The sequence below is a fragment of the Cololabis saira genome, chromosome 13 (assembly GCF_033807715.1).
Source record: "Cololabis saira isolate AMF1-May2022 chromosome 13, fColSai1.1, whole genome shotgun sequence".
Classification (NCBI taxonomy): Eukaryota; Metazoa; Chordata; class Actinopteri; order Beloniformes; family Belonidae; genus Cololabis; species Cololabis saira.
Window position 1 is genome coordinate 43,860,564 of NC_084599.1, and position 20,788 is coordinate 43,881,351.

The 20,788-nt window shown below is 43.1% G+C and overlaps 1 protein-coding gene across 2 annotated transcripts in view; it reads right to left on the minus strand.

Annotated features, from left to right (window-relative positions):
- prrx1b (paired related homeobox 1b) overlaps positions 1–6,978 on the minus strand; it is a 24,227-nt gene extending 17,249 nt beyond the window's left edge. For both annotated transcript variants that reach the window (XM_061737312.1, XM_061737311.1), the window contains exon 1: positions 6,329–6,978. In XM_061737312.1, the coding sequence (XP_061593296.1) occupies positions 6,329–6,584 (256 nt within the window). In that variant the 5' untranslated portion in view covers positions 6,585–6,978. The remainder of the gene's footprint in view (positions 1–6,328) is intronic.
- Between the last annotated feature and the right edge of the window lie 13,810 nt (positions 6,979–20,788).

Sequence of the window (20,788 nt, forward strand, 5' to 3'; positions counted from 1 at the left end):
ACTTTTTACTTCTACTTGAGTCATATTATTCTGAAGTAACAGTACTTTTACTTGAGTACCAGCTCTACCAGCTCTGACGGTTAGTCTTTGGTACCGTTTACCTGAGAGAAGTATTTAAACTCTAAAGCTGCAGAATGGCTGAGTTTAGGATCATTTACTATCCTATAGTAGCTTTTTCCCAATCACTTCCTTATAAATACTTAGGTTATAATATAAATTCCTTATAAAAACTTAAGTTTCTCTGTGTCTTCCCTATTATTTCTGAGGCTAGATTCACTATTCTTTGTAGTTGCATCTATTTTTTGTGTTAATGTTGCCGTACCACATGTTAAAGATTGTTAAAGATTCCCTCTACGAGCTTCTTATAGACATTAAATATTACTATGGAGACTATAATCAATGGGTCAATGGCGAATAAGGATTTTCAACAGGTCAATTTTAAAATAATAAAAAAAGAATATCTATTGCAGTAGTTCAAACATTAAGAAAGTTGTGTACACACAAATTCATATAAAACTTTTAAATTAAGTGATTTTTGGCAAGATGAATTGGCACTAGCCTTAAAAAAAAGTAATGTGGTGCAACCATGATTCATATTTAAATTAATTCATTTCCTTAACATCTTGACATCTTTTTTTTTTTTTTACAAGTTTTCAGTATTTTACAAAAGTGTTTTTTTAATGGTCGCGTCACATGATATTTCATAAAATGGACATAATCAGTCAAACTTTGTTTGTATATTATGATGGAAATATAAATATAAATGTGTATAAATCTTATACACTAGAAGACACTTGGGAAATCGTGCCAGATAGAAGAAGATTGATTTAAATACATTTACAGTGATTTCAAAAGAAGTTTTCAAAACCAGAGTCCTGGTCGGACGGACATGACATTTTGACGCTTAAAACAACAACAAAATCACAAATAACTAGTATTTTTTGTAAAATTCAAGTGAGTCCATATGTGGGACAGGTAGGTCATATATATGGAATTTACTTTTATCCATTTAAACATTTTTAGAATTGAAAAAAAATCTGTAAATCTGAAAATATAGGCGTCACGTCATTAACCCATATATATTATATATATATTTATATTATAGTCTCCAGAATCTGCTGCTCACGCTGAAGGAGTTGAGCTTGCGTCGTAAATGTAGCCGTTGATTAGAAGATGCAAAGATGTGGTCGGTGTTTGTTACTGAAGTTAAGATTGCTGTCAATACCTAAATATTTAAACCCGGACGAGTCGGCGCCGGCGGAGTCACGAAAAACCCGAGTCACATTTGATGAAACACGAAGCTGGAGACAAACGGAGACAAACGGAGTCACGACGACCTTTGACCCCCCAAACCCCCCCGGCTTCCAAACATCTAAACAAACAGAGTGTGACTGATTGATGCTGGAATTAACTTTCAAAATAAAGTTTAGGGGATTCATTATAAATATAATGAATATAAATCAGGGTTCAAGCTCCTTTTTTAAGGTCAAATTCAAGCACTTTCAAGCACTTTCAAGGGTCATTTTCTAAATCTTCAAGCACTTTATCGCTGGGGTCAAATATCTACAGGAATATTTATACTCAATTATGTTTTTCCGCTTTTTATCACAATTATGTACATTGTATCGTGCTGTAAACACCTAGTTTCATCTGACTGATTTTATTTATCCTTATATATATATATATATATATAATAACTAAACTATACAGTCTGATCCCAATTTGGTGAAAGACAGAGTTATAATTTCAAGCACTTAAACTAAAATCCACCCGTAGGAACCCTGATAAATATAACAAGAACTAGTTTTCAACAGTATATTTGAACAATAATAAAAAAAAATTATTAAATATTAAATAAAAATTCAATAAAATTTAAATTGTGAATTGATAAAATCAAATTGTTATGTAAAATATAAAATAATAAAGAAATATCAAAGAACTAAATTATCAAATACAAAATATCTATATTAATAAAATATAATGAACTATAATAAATATGTCCAGAAATCACAAATATATAAATATATGTAAAGGATATTTGAACATAAATAATAACTTTAGACGTTGACTGAAGCTGCTTCATCGTGATGTTTAACAGAGTTCTGTCTTCATTTAACATCAAATAACCAGATCAACTCCGACCTTTGACCCTAATCAGCCTGAGACAGACGTGGGGGGGGGGGGGGGCGTTAAAACTAACGTTTAAAACTAAAACGGGGGGGCGTTTAAAACTAACGTCTAAAACTAAAACGGGGGGGGGCGTTTAAAACTAACGTCTAAAACTAAAACGGGGGGGGCGTTTAAAACTAACGTCTAAAACTAAAACGGGAGGGGGGGGGCGGTGTGTCCTAACCCTAACCCCCGAGTCCTGCCCCCCCCGTCTAAAGCTGCTGCGAGTCCTAACCCCCTAAAGCTGCTGCCACATCAAACTATCCAAAAACTAACTGCAAACTAACTTCTCCTCATTAATAATTCATGACCGTAGTCGTCTGATCCGGACCTGGACCTGAATGCCAGATCCAGATCCAGATCTGGACCAGGTCCTGGACCTGATACCAGGACCAGGACCTGGACCTGGACCTGGACCAGGACCTGGACCTGGACCCGGTTCCAGAGGTTCTGGGGAAGAACTCTGACCGACGATGAAACAGAGGAATAAAACCGTCTTTTCTCACTGTGTCTGTGTTTTCGTAGAAACTTTTCAGGGAGAATTTCCTGAGTCTTAATGAGTTATTTGTTAAGTTTTACAGCAACAGTTCTACCGCCCGCCCAGGTTCTACCGGCGCCGAGACTCCGGGTCCACCCGCCCCCCCAGAACCGGACCAGAACCAGACCAGAACCAGACCAGAACCGGACCAGACCCGGTCTGGGAGTCTCAGAGAACCGCTTTACATGAGACGGTTAGACGGGTTTAATTTTAACTGATTTAGATGGTTAAAGGTTTAGAATCTAAACTGTTAACCATCTAAACTTTAGATGGTTAAATGTTTAGATGGTTAACAGTTTAGATTGTTAACAGTTTAGATAGTTAGTATTTTAGATAGTTAATATATATATATATATATATAGTTTAGATTGTTAATAGTTTAGATGGTTAACCATAAAAGATAATTAACATTTTAGACGGTTAACAGTTTAAATGGTTAACTGTCTTGATGGTTACGTGGTGTTGATGGTTAATAGTTTAGATTGTTAACAATTTAACAGTTTCGATGGTTAACAGTTTTGATTTTTTATATTTAGATGGTTAAAACTTTAGATGATTAACAGTTTAGATGTTTAACGGTTTTAATTGTTAACAGTTTATATGATTAACGGTGTGGATGGTTAACAGTTTATATACGGTTTAGATGGTTAACGGTTTAAATGATTAACAGTTTTGATAGTTGTTTAGATCGTTAACCATAAAAGATAATCAACAGTTTAGATGTTTAACGGTTTAGATGGTTAACGGTTTAGATGTTTAACGGTTTAGATGGTTAACAGTTTAGATGTTTAACGGTTTAGATGGTTAACCGTCCTGACGGTTAACGGTTGATTCCAAACCTCTGAGTGATGCGACTGTTCGCCGCTAAACCGTTTATGATAAACACGTAACGACTCTATAAAAGCAGAAAAAAACAATTATTAAATTATTAAAATATCTGATTTTTTTTCAAAGGCCTTTTAATCAAAATAAAAAAGCACTAAAAGTAAATAAAAATTTAAATTTAATGAATATTATATCCATATAGGATTCAATTATAAAAAATATTTCTAAGGGTTTAAAAACATCAAATAAGAAAATAAATCAGCCTATAAAAACGGAACTGTGAGGAGATTTTATAATAGTTTTAAATAATTAAAGTTACTTAAGTATTTATCATATTTTTATATCATTTCTGAAAATGTAAACGATCTCCTGGACAACAGAGAAACAATTAAAGTAATTAAATTCATTACTTTTATTGGCCAGGTTGGTCAAGGTTCATTTATTTTGAGGTGAAAAGGCCCAAATATTTGTATTTAGAGTTTCATTTACCAAAAAAAAAATGTTTTAACTGAATCAAAAATCAAATAAATCCTGCAGGATTTAAATCACTGCGGGATTTTCATATTTTCTCCTGCAAACGGAAGCCGCCTTCATCATCACCATCACCATCATCATCATCATCACCACGTGTGGCCCGCACGTGCGTGGACGGATCTCATTAGCAACTATCAATGAAAGTTAATTATCGCGCTGCCAGAACTAATCAGGGTCCTGGTGGCGGGAAACTTCCGTCACTTTCACTCTTCTCTTCCACAGAAATGTTATTTCCACGACTCTAGAGTCAATAAAAGGTCTAAATGATTCAGTCGTGTTGGTTTAAACACGTCCAGACCTCGTTTATCTAATGATGGAGACGCGTTTTTACGCACAGATCCATCCAGGCTGGCGCGTAAAGCGCGCAGGCCGCGCCGGAACCGCGGGTTAAATCTCGGCTCCTTCTTTTTCTACCGTCCCCGAGCTCGAGTGTGTTTGTTTTAATCAGTATTTATCTCTGTATTTATCTCTTTATTTATCTCTTTAGCTCCTTGGAGGGCCCACAAACTGGGGGAATAAAAATCTGCTCTGCATCTGGAACTTTTACACATTCAGTTTCTCTGTTTCACATATTTGCGGCTTAAATCTAACTCTAAATGTGTTTCTGGTTTTGTTTGAAATGAACAAATCACCGCATATTTATTTAGTTAAAGTTAAGAAAAACTCAATAAATTTTCTCTTGAACATTTGTTGTCATAGTTGATGGATTTCCTGCAGTTTTCTTTTTTTTTGTCTGTTTCACTTAAAAATACATATATATGTGAATTCTTTCTTGCAAATCTTTGGATTTTAAATCGACAATTTCTGCAGTTTATAAAGTCGTGAATTGTGACTTCTTATTACTATGAATTTATTAATATAAATGTCTAAGTTTATACAATATATTATTTTATGTTTTGCCTTTTTAAGTAAATAAAGACCTTCTGATAATTGTTTTTATCAAATTGTAAAACAGTAAATTAGGACTTATTATTGCACTTTCCGAGTTTATAAAGTCTATTTATTAGTTACTGTTACTATGAATGCATTACTATATTTTGTTGAGCTTATATAATATTGTATTATATAATTAGCTTTTTTGTAAATACAGAATTTTGTATTGGATTGTAAAAAATAGCAAATTGTTACTCATTATTACAGTTTTTGAGTTTACAGAGTTGTACATTATTACCCTTTTTCTTAAAAATAATTCTGGAGTTCATAATTACATAAATTCTTCTAATTTTATATTCCATGTTTATAAGTTTTATGAGTTTCTTTCTTTTAAAGGTGGAGATGTTTCTGTCGTCCTGGTTCTACCGGGTCTCCTCCCGTTTTCCTGCCCGGACTCTAACGCGCAGCTCCGGCCTGAATGTGCAGCAGATGCGCTGATGTTTCCTCATCAGAAACTCATCCATCACCCCGGTCATCTCTGAACTCTGGAGGTTCCCGGGGTCCCTGCAGGATCCAGGAACCCTGGAGGATAAAAACCCGTCCAGACCTCGTTTATCTAATGACGGGGACGCATATACGCACAGATCCATCCAAGCTGGTGCGTAAAGCGCGCAGGGCCGCGCTGGAACCGGGGGGTGAAATCAACCCTGGAGGGGTCCCGGGAACCCTGAATTAGGACTTATTTAGAGATGAAGGACTAGATTTATCCCCCCAAACCCCCCTCTTGCTCCTCCAGCAGCGTCATACCTCTCCCAAATATGAAATCAGCAGATTTATTCCGTCTGGACGAAGCGTCGTTGTTATAGAAATTGGTTCACCTTAACATTTACGTTACTAGTTTCTACACTTTTGTTGCAAATATTCAAATTCAAAGCAGCAACAGAAACCGGCTCCGACACCAGAAACAGAACCAGGTCGGACTCAGAAGGAGTCGCTCAACTTTTTCTTGTTGAGGTAAAAAACTTGAAGAATTTGGACATTAAATGTTGTGAACCGCAGCTGATGGGGATAAAAGAGCTTTTTCTGGGTCTGGCTTTGATGGACACATCAACCCTGGAGGACCCGGGACTTATTTAGGGATGAAGGACAGATTTATGCCCCCGAACCCCCGCCTCCTCCAGCAGCATCAACCTCTCCGACATCAAAGCCTAAATGGGAAATTAACAGCCGTCTTGGGTGAGGTGAAGGCTGGGGGGGTTGGGGGGGGTGTCAGGGATGATCCATTGCCAAAACTCACTAAAGAACTCCTTTACGCGCCGGTTTATTCGCCCAAAAACGTGCGTAAACGTGCGTAAAGCTCCGGTCCGCTCCGGTTTGGGTCCCACTTACTCTCCTGCTGCGTGGTGTCGCTGCCGCTCGTCAGCCCCGGGGACTCCAGCAGGCTCCGGCCGGCCTCCCCCACGCCCTCGTCGGCCTGGCCGCCCGCCATCTCCCCGGCCTCCTCCAGGTCCAGCAGGTGGCTCACGGAGAAGTTCTTCTTGGCCTGAAGCTGCTCCAGGTTCGACGTGATGGGGCTGTGGCTGTCCAGGCGGCTCGGCACCGCCGCGGCTTGCCGGTCCATGACGTGGGCATAGCTGGAGGTCATGATGAGGAGAAGGAGAAGGAGAAGGAGAAGGAGAAGGAGGAGAAGGCGGTTCCAGCCGAACCAGCCAAGGCGAGAGAGCTCTTTTCCTGAACAGAACCGGGTTCCGTTTTCACATCCAAATCCGGCCGAGAAAGCAAAAAACTAAACTCCAAGTTCACTCCAAGTTTCCAAATCCATGCGCGGCTGCGCGTCAGAGCGGGTCGGTCCTGCGGCGGCCGCGGGGAGCCGGGTTAGAGCCGGGTTAGAACCGGGTCGGAGCCGGAACCTGGGCCGCTCCGGGGAGGAAAAAGAGGAGAAGGAGGTGAAGAAAGAGGAGTGGAAGGAGGAGAGTGGTGTTCCCGGTCCGGCGGAGGCGCATCTGAGCAGGAAGCCGCTCCGCTGCTGATCTCCAACAGATGCGCAAACGGGTCTGAGTGCGCGCCGGAGCCGCGGCCGTGAGAGCCGGGGGCCCCGCCCCCTAAAACCCCCTAACCCGCCCCCTAAAACCCTCCCACCCTCCCTCTCTCCCTATCTCTCTCTCCTTCTCTCACTTCAACACTAATAGCAGGCTCGTAATTACGTGGCAGCGCGTTTATGCTGCGTCTGACGTTTCTCCAAACCCCCCAATCCCCCCAACTCCAACTCCTGTCACAACAAACCTGGAAAACCCATCATTACAAAATTATTCAAACCATTTTACACCGTTTAAAAGCCTGTTCCTGTCCTTGGTGCTTCAGAGTTTGTACATCTACTAATCCTCCCATCTCAGTTTGAATCACGTGAACATGAATCCAGATTTCTGCCTCAAGTTCAGGCCTGAAAACAAAACCCTCTGGAGAAACTGGAAACAAACAAATATATATATATATATATATATATATATATATATATATATATATATATATATATATATATATACAAAAAACGAGGACATTAGTAAAAAATAGTAAAATTTGCACTTAACTCAATCAAAAATGTAATAAAACCCAATAATGTAATAACTTCACCAATAATGTAATAAAATATCCTAACAGATATTGTAATAACATTTTTACCAATAAAGTAATATCTTATTACATTATTGGGAATTTATTACGTGGTACTAAAAGTCTGCAATTTAACCCAATAGTCATTCTGGTGTTTCAAATCCAGCGTATAAAACATTCTTAGATACTTAAAACACAAAATGTAGAACTCTGGACTGAAAATGAACATATATGTATGTATATATATATTCTAAATTAAAGTAAAAAACAAAGAAAAATACACAAAAAAACGAGTACTTTAGTATCCTAGCCACGCATTGGCGCCAACTTGCTATAGCTACAAGTTATAAATATTTTAATCTATTTGAGGTTCCGAATAGAAAACTTTTTGCACACTGGATTTGCAGAAAGGTACACGGAGGAGGAAAGCAGCAGCCAAACTTAACAAGAAAACTCCTGCACGCCTTTTTATCACTGTTCACTTACTTATCAGGCCAACGTTTTGGTCATAGACCTTTTTCAAGCATTGCCTTGAAAAAGGTCTATGACCGAAACTTTGGCCTAATAGATTTATAGTTAGAATTACGTTAAAAATGGTTTATATGATGAACTTTGATGCTTCCATCTCACGTGGGAGGAAAAACGATGAAACTACAGTAACTCAGGAGGCCCCAAAGCGGCGCCGGGAGGACGTCTTTCTTGGGGGAGGAGTTTGCTGTTCCCGCCTCCACCGGTTCCACCGCCGAGGAACCGTGATGGGAACTCTGGACCGGAGTCTCTAGACCGGAGTCTCTAGACCGGAATCTCTGGAACGGGACGTCCTGGTACCGCGAGTTCATAGACAATATACCGCCAACGAGACGTGTGGAGAAGAAGCAGCAAACGTCTCACTAGTTCCAGGAGGAGGAATTAAGACCGGCTGCGGTTCCGCAGCGAGCGACGTTGCAGTCGGTGGTGCACGAGAGCGGACGTGAACGCAAGCACCAACAGCAAGTTTAACTTTAAGCTTAAGTGGGCGTGTCCCTGGCGGCTCCACCCTCTCCCTTGTCCCGCCCATTTTTGGATTACCCCAATGTGGGCGGAGTCCCCTGCTAATCTGACATGCGCAGTGGAGAGACGTGTTTCATAAACATCTGGATGACATCACAGGGGGCGTGTCCTGTTCTGCTCCAGTGACCCCGCCCCCTCAGGTGTGCCAGGCTCAGGTGCGTCCGCGCGTCCGTCTGCGCATGCGTCCGGTCCTCTAGCACGGACACTCCTGGCGGAGTCCAGGAAAACAAACCCCGAGGAACCGCCAGAGCTTTTTAAGACACTTCACTTTAACTTTAACTGCCCTCAACAACAACAAACCGTAACTCAGGCGGGAGCGCGCGGCGCGGCCACGCGCTGCTCCAAAAACGCAGCAAAGTAAATAAAAAGCGCAGCAGAAGAAAGTGTTTCCATCAGGGAACGGGGGGTTTAGGGGGGGGGGGGGGGGGTTGTGCTCAGATGGCAGGACTGCAGTCCGAGCTGCCATAGACACCCCCCCCCCCTAAACCCCAAACCCCCCCGATCTGGGAAAAGAACACTTGATGCCATCAAAGAGAGCAGATTGAATCCAGATGTGGCTGCTCGCTCTTTCCCTGTGTTTAATGAAGGCGCGGGGATGGAGGGAGACTTTTTCATCATTAGTTTTCCCCCCAGATTCTCTTTTTTCCTGCCTACAAGTCCGTTCTGGTGCCAGCTGAAGGAAAAAAGAGAAGAAAAGAGAGAAGAAAAGAGAAAAGACAGAGAGAAAGAAGAGAGGCCTCCTCCTCCTCCTCCTCCAGGGCGCAGCGGCTTTTTGTTCAGGGATCCAGGTCGTGGGAGGAAAACCCACATCTGGGAAACGAGGAGAACGTGAAAACTGTCCACGGGGGGAAACCCAGGGGGGAAACCCACGGGGGGCGGCCCGTGAAGGGCCCGTGAAGGGCCCACGGAATTCAGCTCGTCAGCCAAAAACCGAGTTACAAAACCCTTTCTGACGTCATGTTTATTCACCACATGGTTCGGGATCAGGACTCAGGTCCAGAGGTGGCTCCTGGACCTTTTTCAAAAATGTTTGACCTTTTTTTTCCTCTTTTTCTTCCTTTTTCTTCCTTTTTTTAAATCTTTTTTTCCTTCTTTTTCCTTTTTTTCTTCTTTTCTTTCTTTCTCAAAATTTTGACTATTTCCTCGACATTTCAACATTAATCTCAATATTTCGACTTTTTTCTCAACATTTCGACTTTTTTCTCAACATTTCGACTTTTTTCTCAACATTTTGACTTTTTTCTCAACATTTCTCCTTTCGCCATTTGCTTTCATTCTAAGGCTTATACAAGACTTTTCATTTTTTGCGGCTCCAGACATATTTGTTTTTTGTGTTTTTGGTCCAATATGGATGTGAGGTGTTTAAGTAACGAAGTAGATGTACTTCCTTACACTACTTAAGTAGTTTTTTTTTGAGAATTTGTACTTTAGTAACTCTGTCTTTCTGCAACGTGCAATTATGTAAATATCCATCTGTTATTTTTGTATATACTAGTATTTCTTATTATTTATTTTTCTTCCTATTATTATTATTGTACATACCAGTTTACTGTCTATAGTGTGTTATTATTACTGTATTTGTTATTACTATTCTATTGATGCCTCTTGTTATTTGCACTATCCCCTTTGCTGCTGTGAACTGCAAATTTCCCCTCTGTGGGACTATTAAAGGATTATCTTATCTTATCTTATCTTTAGTTGCGCTTTTTTAAAATCCAAAAATAAACTGTCTTTCCTGCAAAATAATTTCATTTGTAACGAGTAACTTTTAAATAGCAGTAAAACCACATTCATTGATGAAATAACATAAGGGATGGAAAGGAGGGATGATTTTGACCATTTTTATTTCAGGGGGGGATGATTTGGGCCGTTATAGTAACGAAGTAGATACTTCGTTACACTTAAGTAGTTTTTTTTGAGGATTTGTACTTTACTTGCTTTTTTTTGTAATCAGGACTTTTACTTTTACTTCACTACATTTAAAAAATTATACTTCTACTTTTTAGTAGGCACCTGAGCAGGTGGTGTTTTGTTGTGTTTTTCTCTTGGACTGTGGGGATGATTCTCTTATATATATAAATATATATATATATATATATATATATATATATATATATATATATATATATATATATATATATATATATATATATATATATATATATACATACAAAATATATATATATATATATATATATACTTTTACTTAGTTACCTTTTTCAAGTACTTTATACACCTCTGATGCTGATACCATAGTAATGAGTATGCTGATCAGAGGTGTATAACGAAGTAGATACTTCGTTATACTACTTAAGTAGTTTGTTTTTGAGGATTTGTACTTTACTTGCGTTTTTTTTTTTTGCAATCAGGACTTTTACTTTTACTTCACTACATTTAAAAGTTAAAAATTATACTTCTACTTCGTTACTTTGACATTTTGCCACCTCGTTACTCGTTACAAATGAAATGATTTTGCAAGAAAGACAGTTTATTTTTGGTGTTGTTTTCTATTTCATTCACCTGAAAGTAAAATAATAAAAACTCTAGGGAAGAATAAGTTTTAGTTGTGTTGCTTCTTTTCATGCGTACTATAAAATACTTTCACTTTTGATATTTGAGTATATTTTTTAGCAAGATACTTTTGATACTTAAGTACATTTAATGTGAGCTACTTTAAGACTTTTACTCGAGTAATTTTCTTATGGGGGACTATAACCTTTACCAAAGTCTTTTTTCAGTTATGGTATTTCTACTTTTACTTAGTTACTTATTTCAGGTACTTTACACAGCTCTGCTCAGGTCTCACCTCCAAATGCAGGTCTCTCTAGTCATGATGCGTTCAGGAACCCCGTACAGGATCAGAACACGGGATTCCTTCAGGGCCGGGGGTGGGACTGGACCGGGTCGGGGGTTTCTCCTGCAGGACTCAAACGCATCATCTCCTGCAGGACTCAAACACATCATCATCTCCTGCAGGACTCAAACACATCATCATCTCCTGCAGGACTCAAACGCATCATCTCCTGCAGGACTCAAACACATCATCTCCTGCAGGACTCAAACACATCATCTCCTGCAGGACTCAAACACATCATCTCCTGCAGGACTCAAACACATCATCTCCTGCAGGACTCAAACGCATCATCTCCTGCAGGACTCAAACGCATCATCATCTCCTGCAGGACTCAAACGCATCATCTCCTGCAGGACTCAAACACATCATCTCCTGCAGGACTCAAACACATCATCATCTCCTGCAGGACTCAAACGCATCATCTCCTGCAGGACTCAAACGCATCATGATCTCCTGCAGGACTCAAACACATCATCTCCTGCAGGACTCAAACACATCATCATCTCCTGCAGGACTCAAACGCATCATCATCTCCTGCAGGACTCAAACACATCATCATCTCCTGCAGGACTCAAACACATCATCATCTCCTGCAGGACTCAAACACATCATCATCTCCTGCAGGACTCAAACACATCATCATCTCCTGCAGGACTCAAACACATCATCTCCTGCAGGACTCAAACACATCATCTCCTGCAGGACTCAAACACATCATCATCTCCTGCAGGACTCAAACACATCATCATCTCCTGCAGGACTCAAACACATCATCTCCTGCAGGACTCAAACACATCATCTCCTGCAGGACTCAAACACATCATCATCTCCTGCAGGACTCAAACACATCATCATCTCCTGCAGGACTCAAACACATCATCATCTCCTGCAGGACTCAAACACATCATCATCTCCTGCAGGACTCAAACACAACATCATCTCCTGCAGGACTCAAACACATCATCATCTCCTGCAGGACTCAAACACATCATCATCTCCTGCAGGACTCAAACACATCATCATCTCCTGCAGGACTCAAACACATCATCTCCTGCAGGACTCAAACACATCATGATCTCCTGCAGGACTCAAACACATCATCATCTCCTGCAGGACTCAAACACATCATGATCTCCTGCAGGACTCAAACACATCATCATCTCCTGCAGGACTCAAACACATCATCATCTCCTGCAGGACTCAAACACATCATGATCTCCTGCAGGACTCAAACACATCATCATCTCCTGCAGGACTCAAACGCATCATCATCTCCTGCAGGACTCAAACACATCATCTCCTGCAGGACTCAAACGCATCATCATCTCCTGCAGGACTCAAACACATCATCTCCTGCAGGACTCAAACACATCATCATCTCCTGCAGGACTCAAACACATCATCATCTCCTGCAGGACTCAAACACATCATCATCTCCTGCAGGACTCAAACACATCATCATCTCCTGCAGGACTCAAACACATCATCATCTCCTGCAGGACTCAAACACATCATCTCCTGCAGGACTCAAACACATCATCATCTCCTGCAGGACTCAAACACATCATCTCCTGCAGGACTCAAACACATCATCTCCTGCAGGACTCAAACACATCATCTCCTGCAGGACTCAAACGCATCATGATCTCCTGCAGGACTCAAACACATCATCTCCTGCAGGACTCAAACACATCATCTCCTGCAGGACTCAAACACATCATCATCTCCTGCAGGACTCAAACGCATCATCATCTCCTGCAGGACTCAAACGCATCATCATCTCCTGCAGGACTCAAACGCATCATCATCTCCTGCAGGACTCAAACACATCATCATCTCCTGCAGGACTCAAACACATCATCTCCTGCAGGACTCAAACACATCATCATCTCCTGCAGGACTCAAACGCATCATCTCCTGCAGGACTCAAACGCATCATCATCTCCTGCAGGACTCAAACGCATCATCATCTCCTGCTGGACTCAAACACATCATGATCTCCTGCAGGACTCAAACACATCATGATCTCCTGCAGGACTCAAACACATCATCATCTCCTGCAGGACTCAAACACATCATCATCTCCTGCAGGACTCAAACACATCATCATCTCCTGCAGGACTCAAACACATCATCTCCTGCAGGACTCAAACACATCATCTCCTGCAGGACTCAAACACATCATCATGTCCTGCAGGACTCAAACGCATCATCATCTCCTGCAGGACTCAAACACATCATCATCTCCTGCCGGACTCAAACGCATCATCTCCTGCACGACTCAAACGCATCATCTCCTGCAGGACTCAAACACATCATCTCCTGCAGGACCCAAACGCATCATCTCCTGCAGGACTCAAACACATCATGATCTCCTGCAGGACTCAAACGCATCATCATCTCCTGCAGGACTCAAACACATCATCATCTCCTGCAGGACTCAAACACATCATCATCTCCTGCAGGACTCAAACACATCATCTCCTGCAGGACTCAAACACATCATCATCTCCTGCAGGACTCAAACACACCATCATCTCCTGCAGGACTCAAACGCATCATCTCCTGCAGGACTCAAACGCATCATCATCTCCTGCAGGACTCAAACGCATCATCATCTCCTGCAGGACTCAAACACATCATCATCTCCTGCAGGACTCAAACACATCATCAGGTCCTGCAGGACTCAAACACATCATCTCCTGCAGGACTCAAACACATCATCTCCTGCAGGACTCAAACACATCATCATCTCCTGCAGGACTCAAACACATCATCATCTCCTGCAGGACTCAAACACATCATCAGGTCCTGCAGGACTCAAACACATCATCTCCTGCAGGACTCAAACGCATCATCTCCTGCAGGACTCAAACACATCATCTCCTGCAGGACTCAAACACATCATCTCCTGCAGGACTCAAACACATCATCTCCTGCAGGACTCAAACACATCATCTCCTGCAGGACTCAAACGCATCATCATCTCCTGCAGGACTCAAACGCATCATCATCTCCTGCAGGACTCAAACACATCATCATCTCCTGCAGGACTCAAACACATCATCTCCTGCAGGACTCAAACGCATCATCTCCTGCAGGACTCAAACGCATCATCTCCTGCAGGACTCAAACACATCATCATCTCCTGCAGGACTCAAACACATCATCATCTCCTGCAGGACTCAAACACATCATCATGTCCTGCAGGACTCAAACACATCATCTCCTGCAGGACTCAAACACATCATCTCCTGCAGGACTCAAACGCATCATGACCTCCTGCAGGACTCAAACACATCATCATCTCCTGCAGGACTCAAACACATCATCATCTCCTGCAGGACTCAAACACATCATCATCTCCTGCAGGACTCAAACGCATCATCATCTCCTGCAGGACTCAAACACATCATCATCTCCTGCAGGACTCAAACTCATCATTTTCTCCTGCAGGACTCAAACACATCATCATCTCCTGCAGGACTCAAACACATCATCATCTCCTGCAGGACTCAAACACATCATCATCTCCTGCAGGACTCAAACACATCATCATCTCCTGCAGGACTCAAACGCATCATCATCTCCTGCAGGACTCAAACACATCATCATCTCCTGCAGGACTCAAACACATCATCTCCTGCAGGACTCAAACACATCATTTTCTCCTGCAGGACTCAAACACATCATCATCTCCTGCAGGACTCAAACACATCATCATCTCCTGCAGGACTCAAACACATCATCATCTCCTGCAGGACTCAAACACATCATCATCTCCTGCAGGACTCAAACACATCATCATCTCCTGCAGGACTCAAACACATCATCTCCTGCAGGACTCAAACACATCATCATCTCCTGCAGGACTCAAACACATCATCATCTCCTGCAGGACTCAAACGCATCATCTCCTGCAGGACTCAAACACATCATCATCTCCTGCAGGACTCAAACACATCATCATCTCCTGCAGGACTCAAACACATCATCATCTCCTGCAGGACTCAAACACATCATCATCTCCTGCAGGACTCAAACACATCATCATCTCCTGCAGGACTCAAACACATCATCTCCTGCAGGACTCAAACACATCATCATCTCCTGCAGGACTCAAACGCATCATCATCTCCTGCAGGACTCAAACACATCATCATCTCCTGCAGGACTCAAACACATCATCATCTCCTGCAGGACTCAAACACATCATCTCCTGCAGGACTCAAACACATCATCATCTCCTGCAGGACTCAAACACATCATCATCTCCTGCAGGACTCAAACGCATCATCATCTCCTGCAGGACTCAAACACATCATCATCTCCTGCAGGACTCAAACGCATCATCATCTCCTGCAGGACTCAAACACATCATCATCTCCTGCAGGACTCAAACACATCATCATCTCCTGCAGGACTCAAACACATCATCTCCTGCAGGACTCAAACACATCATCATCTCCTGCAGGACTCAAACACATCATCTCCTGCAGGACTCAAACGCATCATGATCTCCTGCAGGACTCAAACGCATCATCATCTCCTGCAGGACTCAAACACATCATCATCTCCTGCAGGACTCAAACACATCATCATCTCCTGCAGGACTCAAACACATCATCATCTCCTGCAGGACTCAAACACATCATCTCCTGCAGGACTCAAACACATCATCATCTCCTGCAGGACTCAAACACACCATCATCTCCTGCAGGACTCAAACGCATCATCTCCTGCAGGACTCAAACGCATCATCATCTCCTGCAGGACTCAAACACATCATCATCTCCTGCAGGACTCAAACGCATCATCATCTCCTGCAGGACTCAAACACATCATCATCTCCTGCAGGACTCAAACACATCATCATCTCCTGCAGGACTCAAACACATCATCATCTCCTGCAGGACTCAAACACATCATCAGGTCCTGCAGGACTCAAACACATCATCTCCTGCAGGACTCAAACACATCATCTCCTGCAGGACTCAAACACATCATCTCCTGCAGGACTCAAACACATCATCTCCTGCAGGACTCAAACGCATCATCATCTCCTGCAGGACTCAAACGCATCATCATCTCCTGCAGGACTCAAACACATCATCATCTCCTGCAGGACTCAAACACATCATCTCCTGCAGGACTCAAACGCATCATCTCCTGCAGGACTCAAACGCATCATCTCCTGCAGGACTCAAACACATCATCATCTCCTGCAGGACTCAAACACATCATCATCTCCTGCAGGACTCAAACACATCATCTCCTGCAGGACTCAAACGCATCATCTCCTGCAGGACTCAAACGCATCATCTCCTGCAGGACTCAAACACATCATCATGTCCTGCAGGACTCAAACACATCATCTCCTGCAGGACTCAAACACATCATCTCCTGCAGGACTCAAACACATCATCATCTCCTGCAGGACTCAAACACATCATCATCTCCTGCAGGACTCAAACACATCATCATCTCCTGCAGGACTCAAACACATCATCATCTCCTGCAGGACTCAAACGCATCATCTCCTGCAGGACTCAAACACATCATCATCTCCTGCAGGACTCAAACACATCATCATCTCCTGCAGGACTCAAACTCATCATTTTCTCCTGCAGGACTCAAACACATCATCATCTCCTGCAGGACTCAAACACATCATCATCTCCTGCAGGACTCAAACACATCATCATCTCCTGCAGGACTCAAACACATCATCATCTCCTGCAGGACTCAAACACATCATCATCTCCTGCAGGACTCAAACACATCATCATCTCCTGCAGGACTCAAACACATCATCTCCTGCAGGACTCAAACACATCATCATCTCCTGCAGGACTCAAACACATCATCATCTCCTGCAGGACTCAAACACATCATCTCCTGCAGGACTCAAACACATCATCATCTCCTGCAGGACTCAAACACATCATCATCTCCTGCAGGACTCAAACGCATCATCTCCTGCAGGACTCAAACACATCATCATCTCCTGCAGGACTCAAACACATCATCATCTCCTGCAGGACTCAAACACATCATCATCTCCTGCAGGACTCAAACACATCATCATCTCCTGCAGGACTCAAACACATCATCATCTCCTGCAGGACTCAAACACATCATCATCTCCTGCAGGACTCAAACGCATCATCTCCTGCAGGACTCAAACACATCATCATCTCCTGCAGGACTCAAACGCATCATCATCTCCTGCAGGACTCAAACACATCATCATCTCCTGCAGGACTCAAACACATCATCTCCTGCAGGACTCAAACACATCATCATCTCCTGCAGGACTCAAACACATCATCATCTCCTGCAGGACTCAAACGCATCATCTCCTGCAGGACTCAAACACATCATCATCTCCTGCAGGACTCAAACGCATCATCATCTCCTGCAGGACTCAAACACATCATCATCTCCTGCAGGACTCAAACACATCATCATCTCCTGCAGGACTCAAACACATCATCTCCTGCAGGACTCAAACACATCATCATCTCCTGCAGGACTCAAACACATCATCATCTCCTGCAGGACTCAAACGCATCATCTCCTGCAGGACTCAAACACATCATCATCTCCTGCAGGACTCAAACGCATCATCATCTCCTGCAGGACTCAAACACATCATCATCTCCTGCAGGACTCAAACGCATCATCATCTCCTGCAGGACTCAAACACATCATCATCTCCTGCAGGACTCAAACACATCATCATCTCCTGCAGGACTCAAACACATCATCATCTCCTGCAGGACTCAAACACATCATCATCTCCTGCAGGACTCAAACACATCATCATCTCCTGCAGGACTCAAACGCATCATCTCCTGCAGGACTCAAACACATCATCTCCTGCAGGACTCAAACGCATCATCTCCTGCAGGACTCAAACACATCATCATCTCCTGCAGGACTCAAACACATCATCTCCTGCAGGACTCAAACGCATCATCTCCTGCAGGACTCAAACACATCATCATCTCCTGCAGGACTCAAACACATCATCTCCTGCAGGACTCAAACGCATCATCTCCTGCAGGACTCAAACGCATCATCATCTCCTGCAGGACTCAAACACATCATCATCTCCTGCAGGACTCAAACACATCATCTCCTGCAGGACTCAAACACATCATCATCTCCTGCAGGACTCAAACACATCATCTCCTGCAGGACTCAAACACATCATCTCCTGCAGGACTCAAACACATCATCTCCTGCAGGACTCAAACGCATCATGATCTCCTGCAGGACTCAAACACATCATCTCCTGCAGGACTCAAACACATCATCTCCTGCAGGACTCAAACGCATCATCATCTCCTGCAGGACTCAAACACATCATCATCTCCTGCAGGACTCAAACACATCATCTCCTGCAGGACTCAAACACATCATCATCTCCTGCAGGACTCAAACGCATCATCTCCTGCAGGACTCAAACGCATCATCATCTCCTGCAGGACTCAAACGCATCATCATCTCCTGCTGGACTCAAACACATCATGATCTCCTGCAGGACTCAAACACATCATGATCTCCTGCAGGACTCAAACACATCATCATCTCCTGCAGGACTCAAACACATCATCATCTCCTGCAGGACTCAAACACATCATCATCTCCTGCAGGACTCAAACACATCATCTCCTGCAGGACTCAAACACATCATCTCCTGCAGGACTCAAACACATCATCATGTCCTGCAGGACTCAAACGCATCATCATCTCCTGCAGGACTCAAACACATCATCATCTCCTGCCGGACTCAAACGCATCATCTCCTGCACGACTCAAACGCATCATCTCCTGCAGGACTCAAACACATCATCTCCTGCAGGACCCAAACGCATCATCTCCTGCAGGACTCAAACACATCATGATCTCCTGCAGGACTCAAACGCATCATCATCTCCTGCAGGACTCAAACACATCATCATCTCCTGCAGGACTCAAACACATCATCATCTCCTGCAGGACTCAAACACATCATCTCCTGCAGGACTCAAACACATCATCATCTCCTGCAGGACTCAAACACACCATCATCTCCTGCAGGACTCAAACGCATCATCTCCTGCAGGACTCAAACGCATCATCATCTCCTGCAGGACTCAAACGCATCATCATCTCCTGCAGGACTCAAACACATCATCATCTCCTGCAGGACTCAAACACATCATCAGGTCCTGCAGGACTCAAACACATCATCTCCTGCAGGACTCAAACACATCATCTCCTGCAGGACTCAAACACATCATCTCCTGCAGGACTCAAACACATCATCTCCTGCAGGACTCAAACACATCATCTCCTGCAGGACTCAAACGCATCATCATCTCCTGCAGGACTCAAACGCATCATCATCTCCTGCAGGACTCAAACACATCATCATCTCCTGCAGGACTCAAACACATCATCTCCTGCAGGACTCAAACGCATCATCTCCTGCAGGACTCAAACGCATCATCTCCTGCAGGACTCAAACACATCATCATCTCCTGCAGGACTCAAACACATCATCATCTCCTGCAGGACTCAAACACATCATCATGTCCTGCAGGACTCAAACACATCATCTCCTGCAGGACTCAAACACATCATCTCCTGCAGGACTCAAACGCATCATGACCTCCTGCAGGACTCAAACACATCATCATCTCCTGCAGGACTCAAACACATCATCATCTCCTGCAGGACTCAAACACATCATCATCTCCTGCAGGACTCAAACGCATCATCATCTCCTGCAGGACTCAAACACATCATCATCTCCTGCAGGACTCAAACTCATCATTTTCTCCTGCAGGACTCAAACACATCATCATCTCCTGCAGGACTCAAACACATCATCATCTCCTGCAGGACTCAAACACATCATCATCTCCTGCAGGACTCAAACACATCATCATCTCCTGCAGGACTCAAACGCATCATCATCTCCTGCAGGACTCAAACACATCATCATCTCCTGCAGGACTCAAACTCATCATTTTCTCCTGCAGGACTCAAACACATCATCATCTCCTGCAGGACTCAAACACATCATCATCTCCTGCAGGACTCAAACACATCATCTCCTGCAGGACTCAAACACATCATCATCTCCTGCAGGACTCAAACACATCATCATCTCCTGCAGGACTCAAACACATCATCATCTCCTGCAGGACTCAAACACATCATCATCTCCTGCAGGACTCAAACACATCATCATCTCCTGCAGGACTCAAACACATCATCATCTCCTGCAGGACTCAAACACATCATCTCCTGCAGGACTCAAACACATCATCATCTCCTGC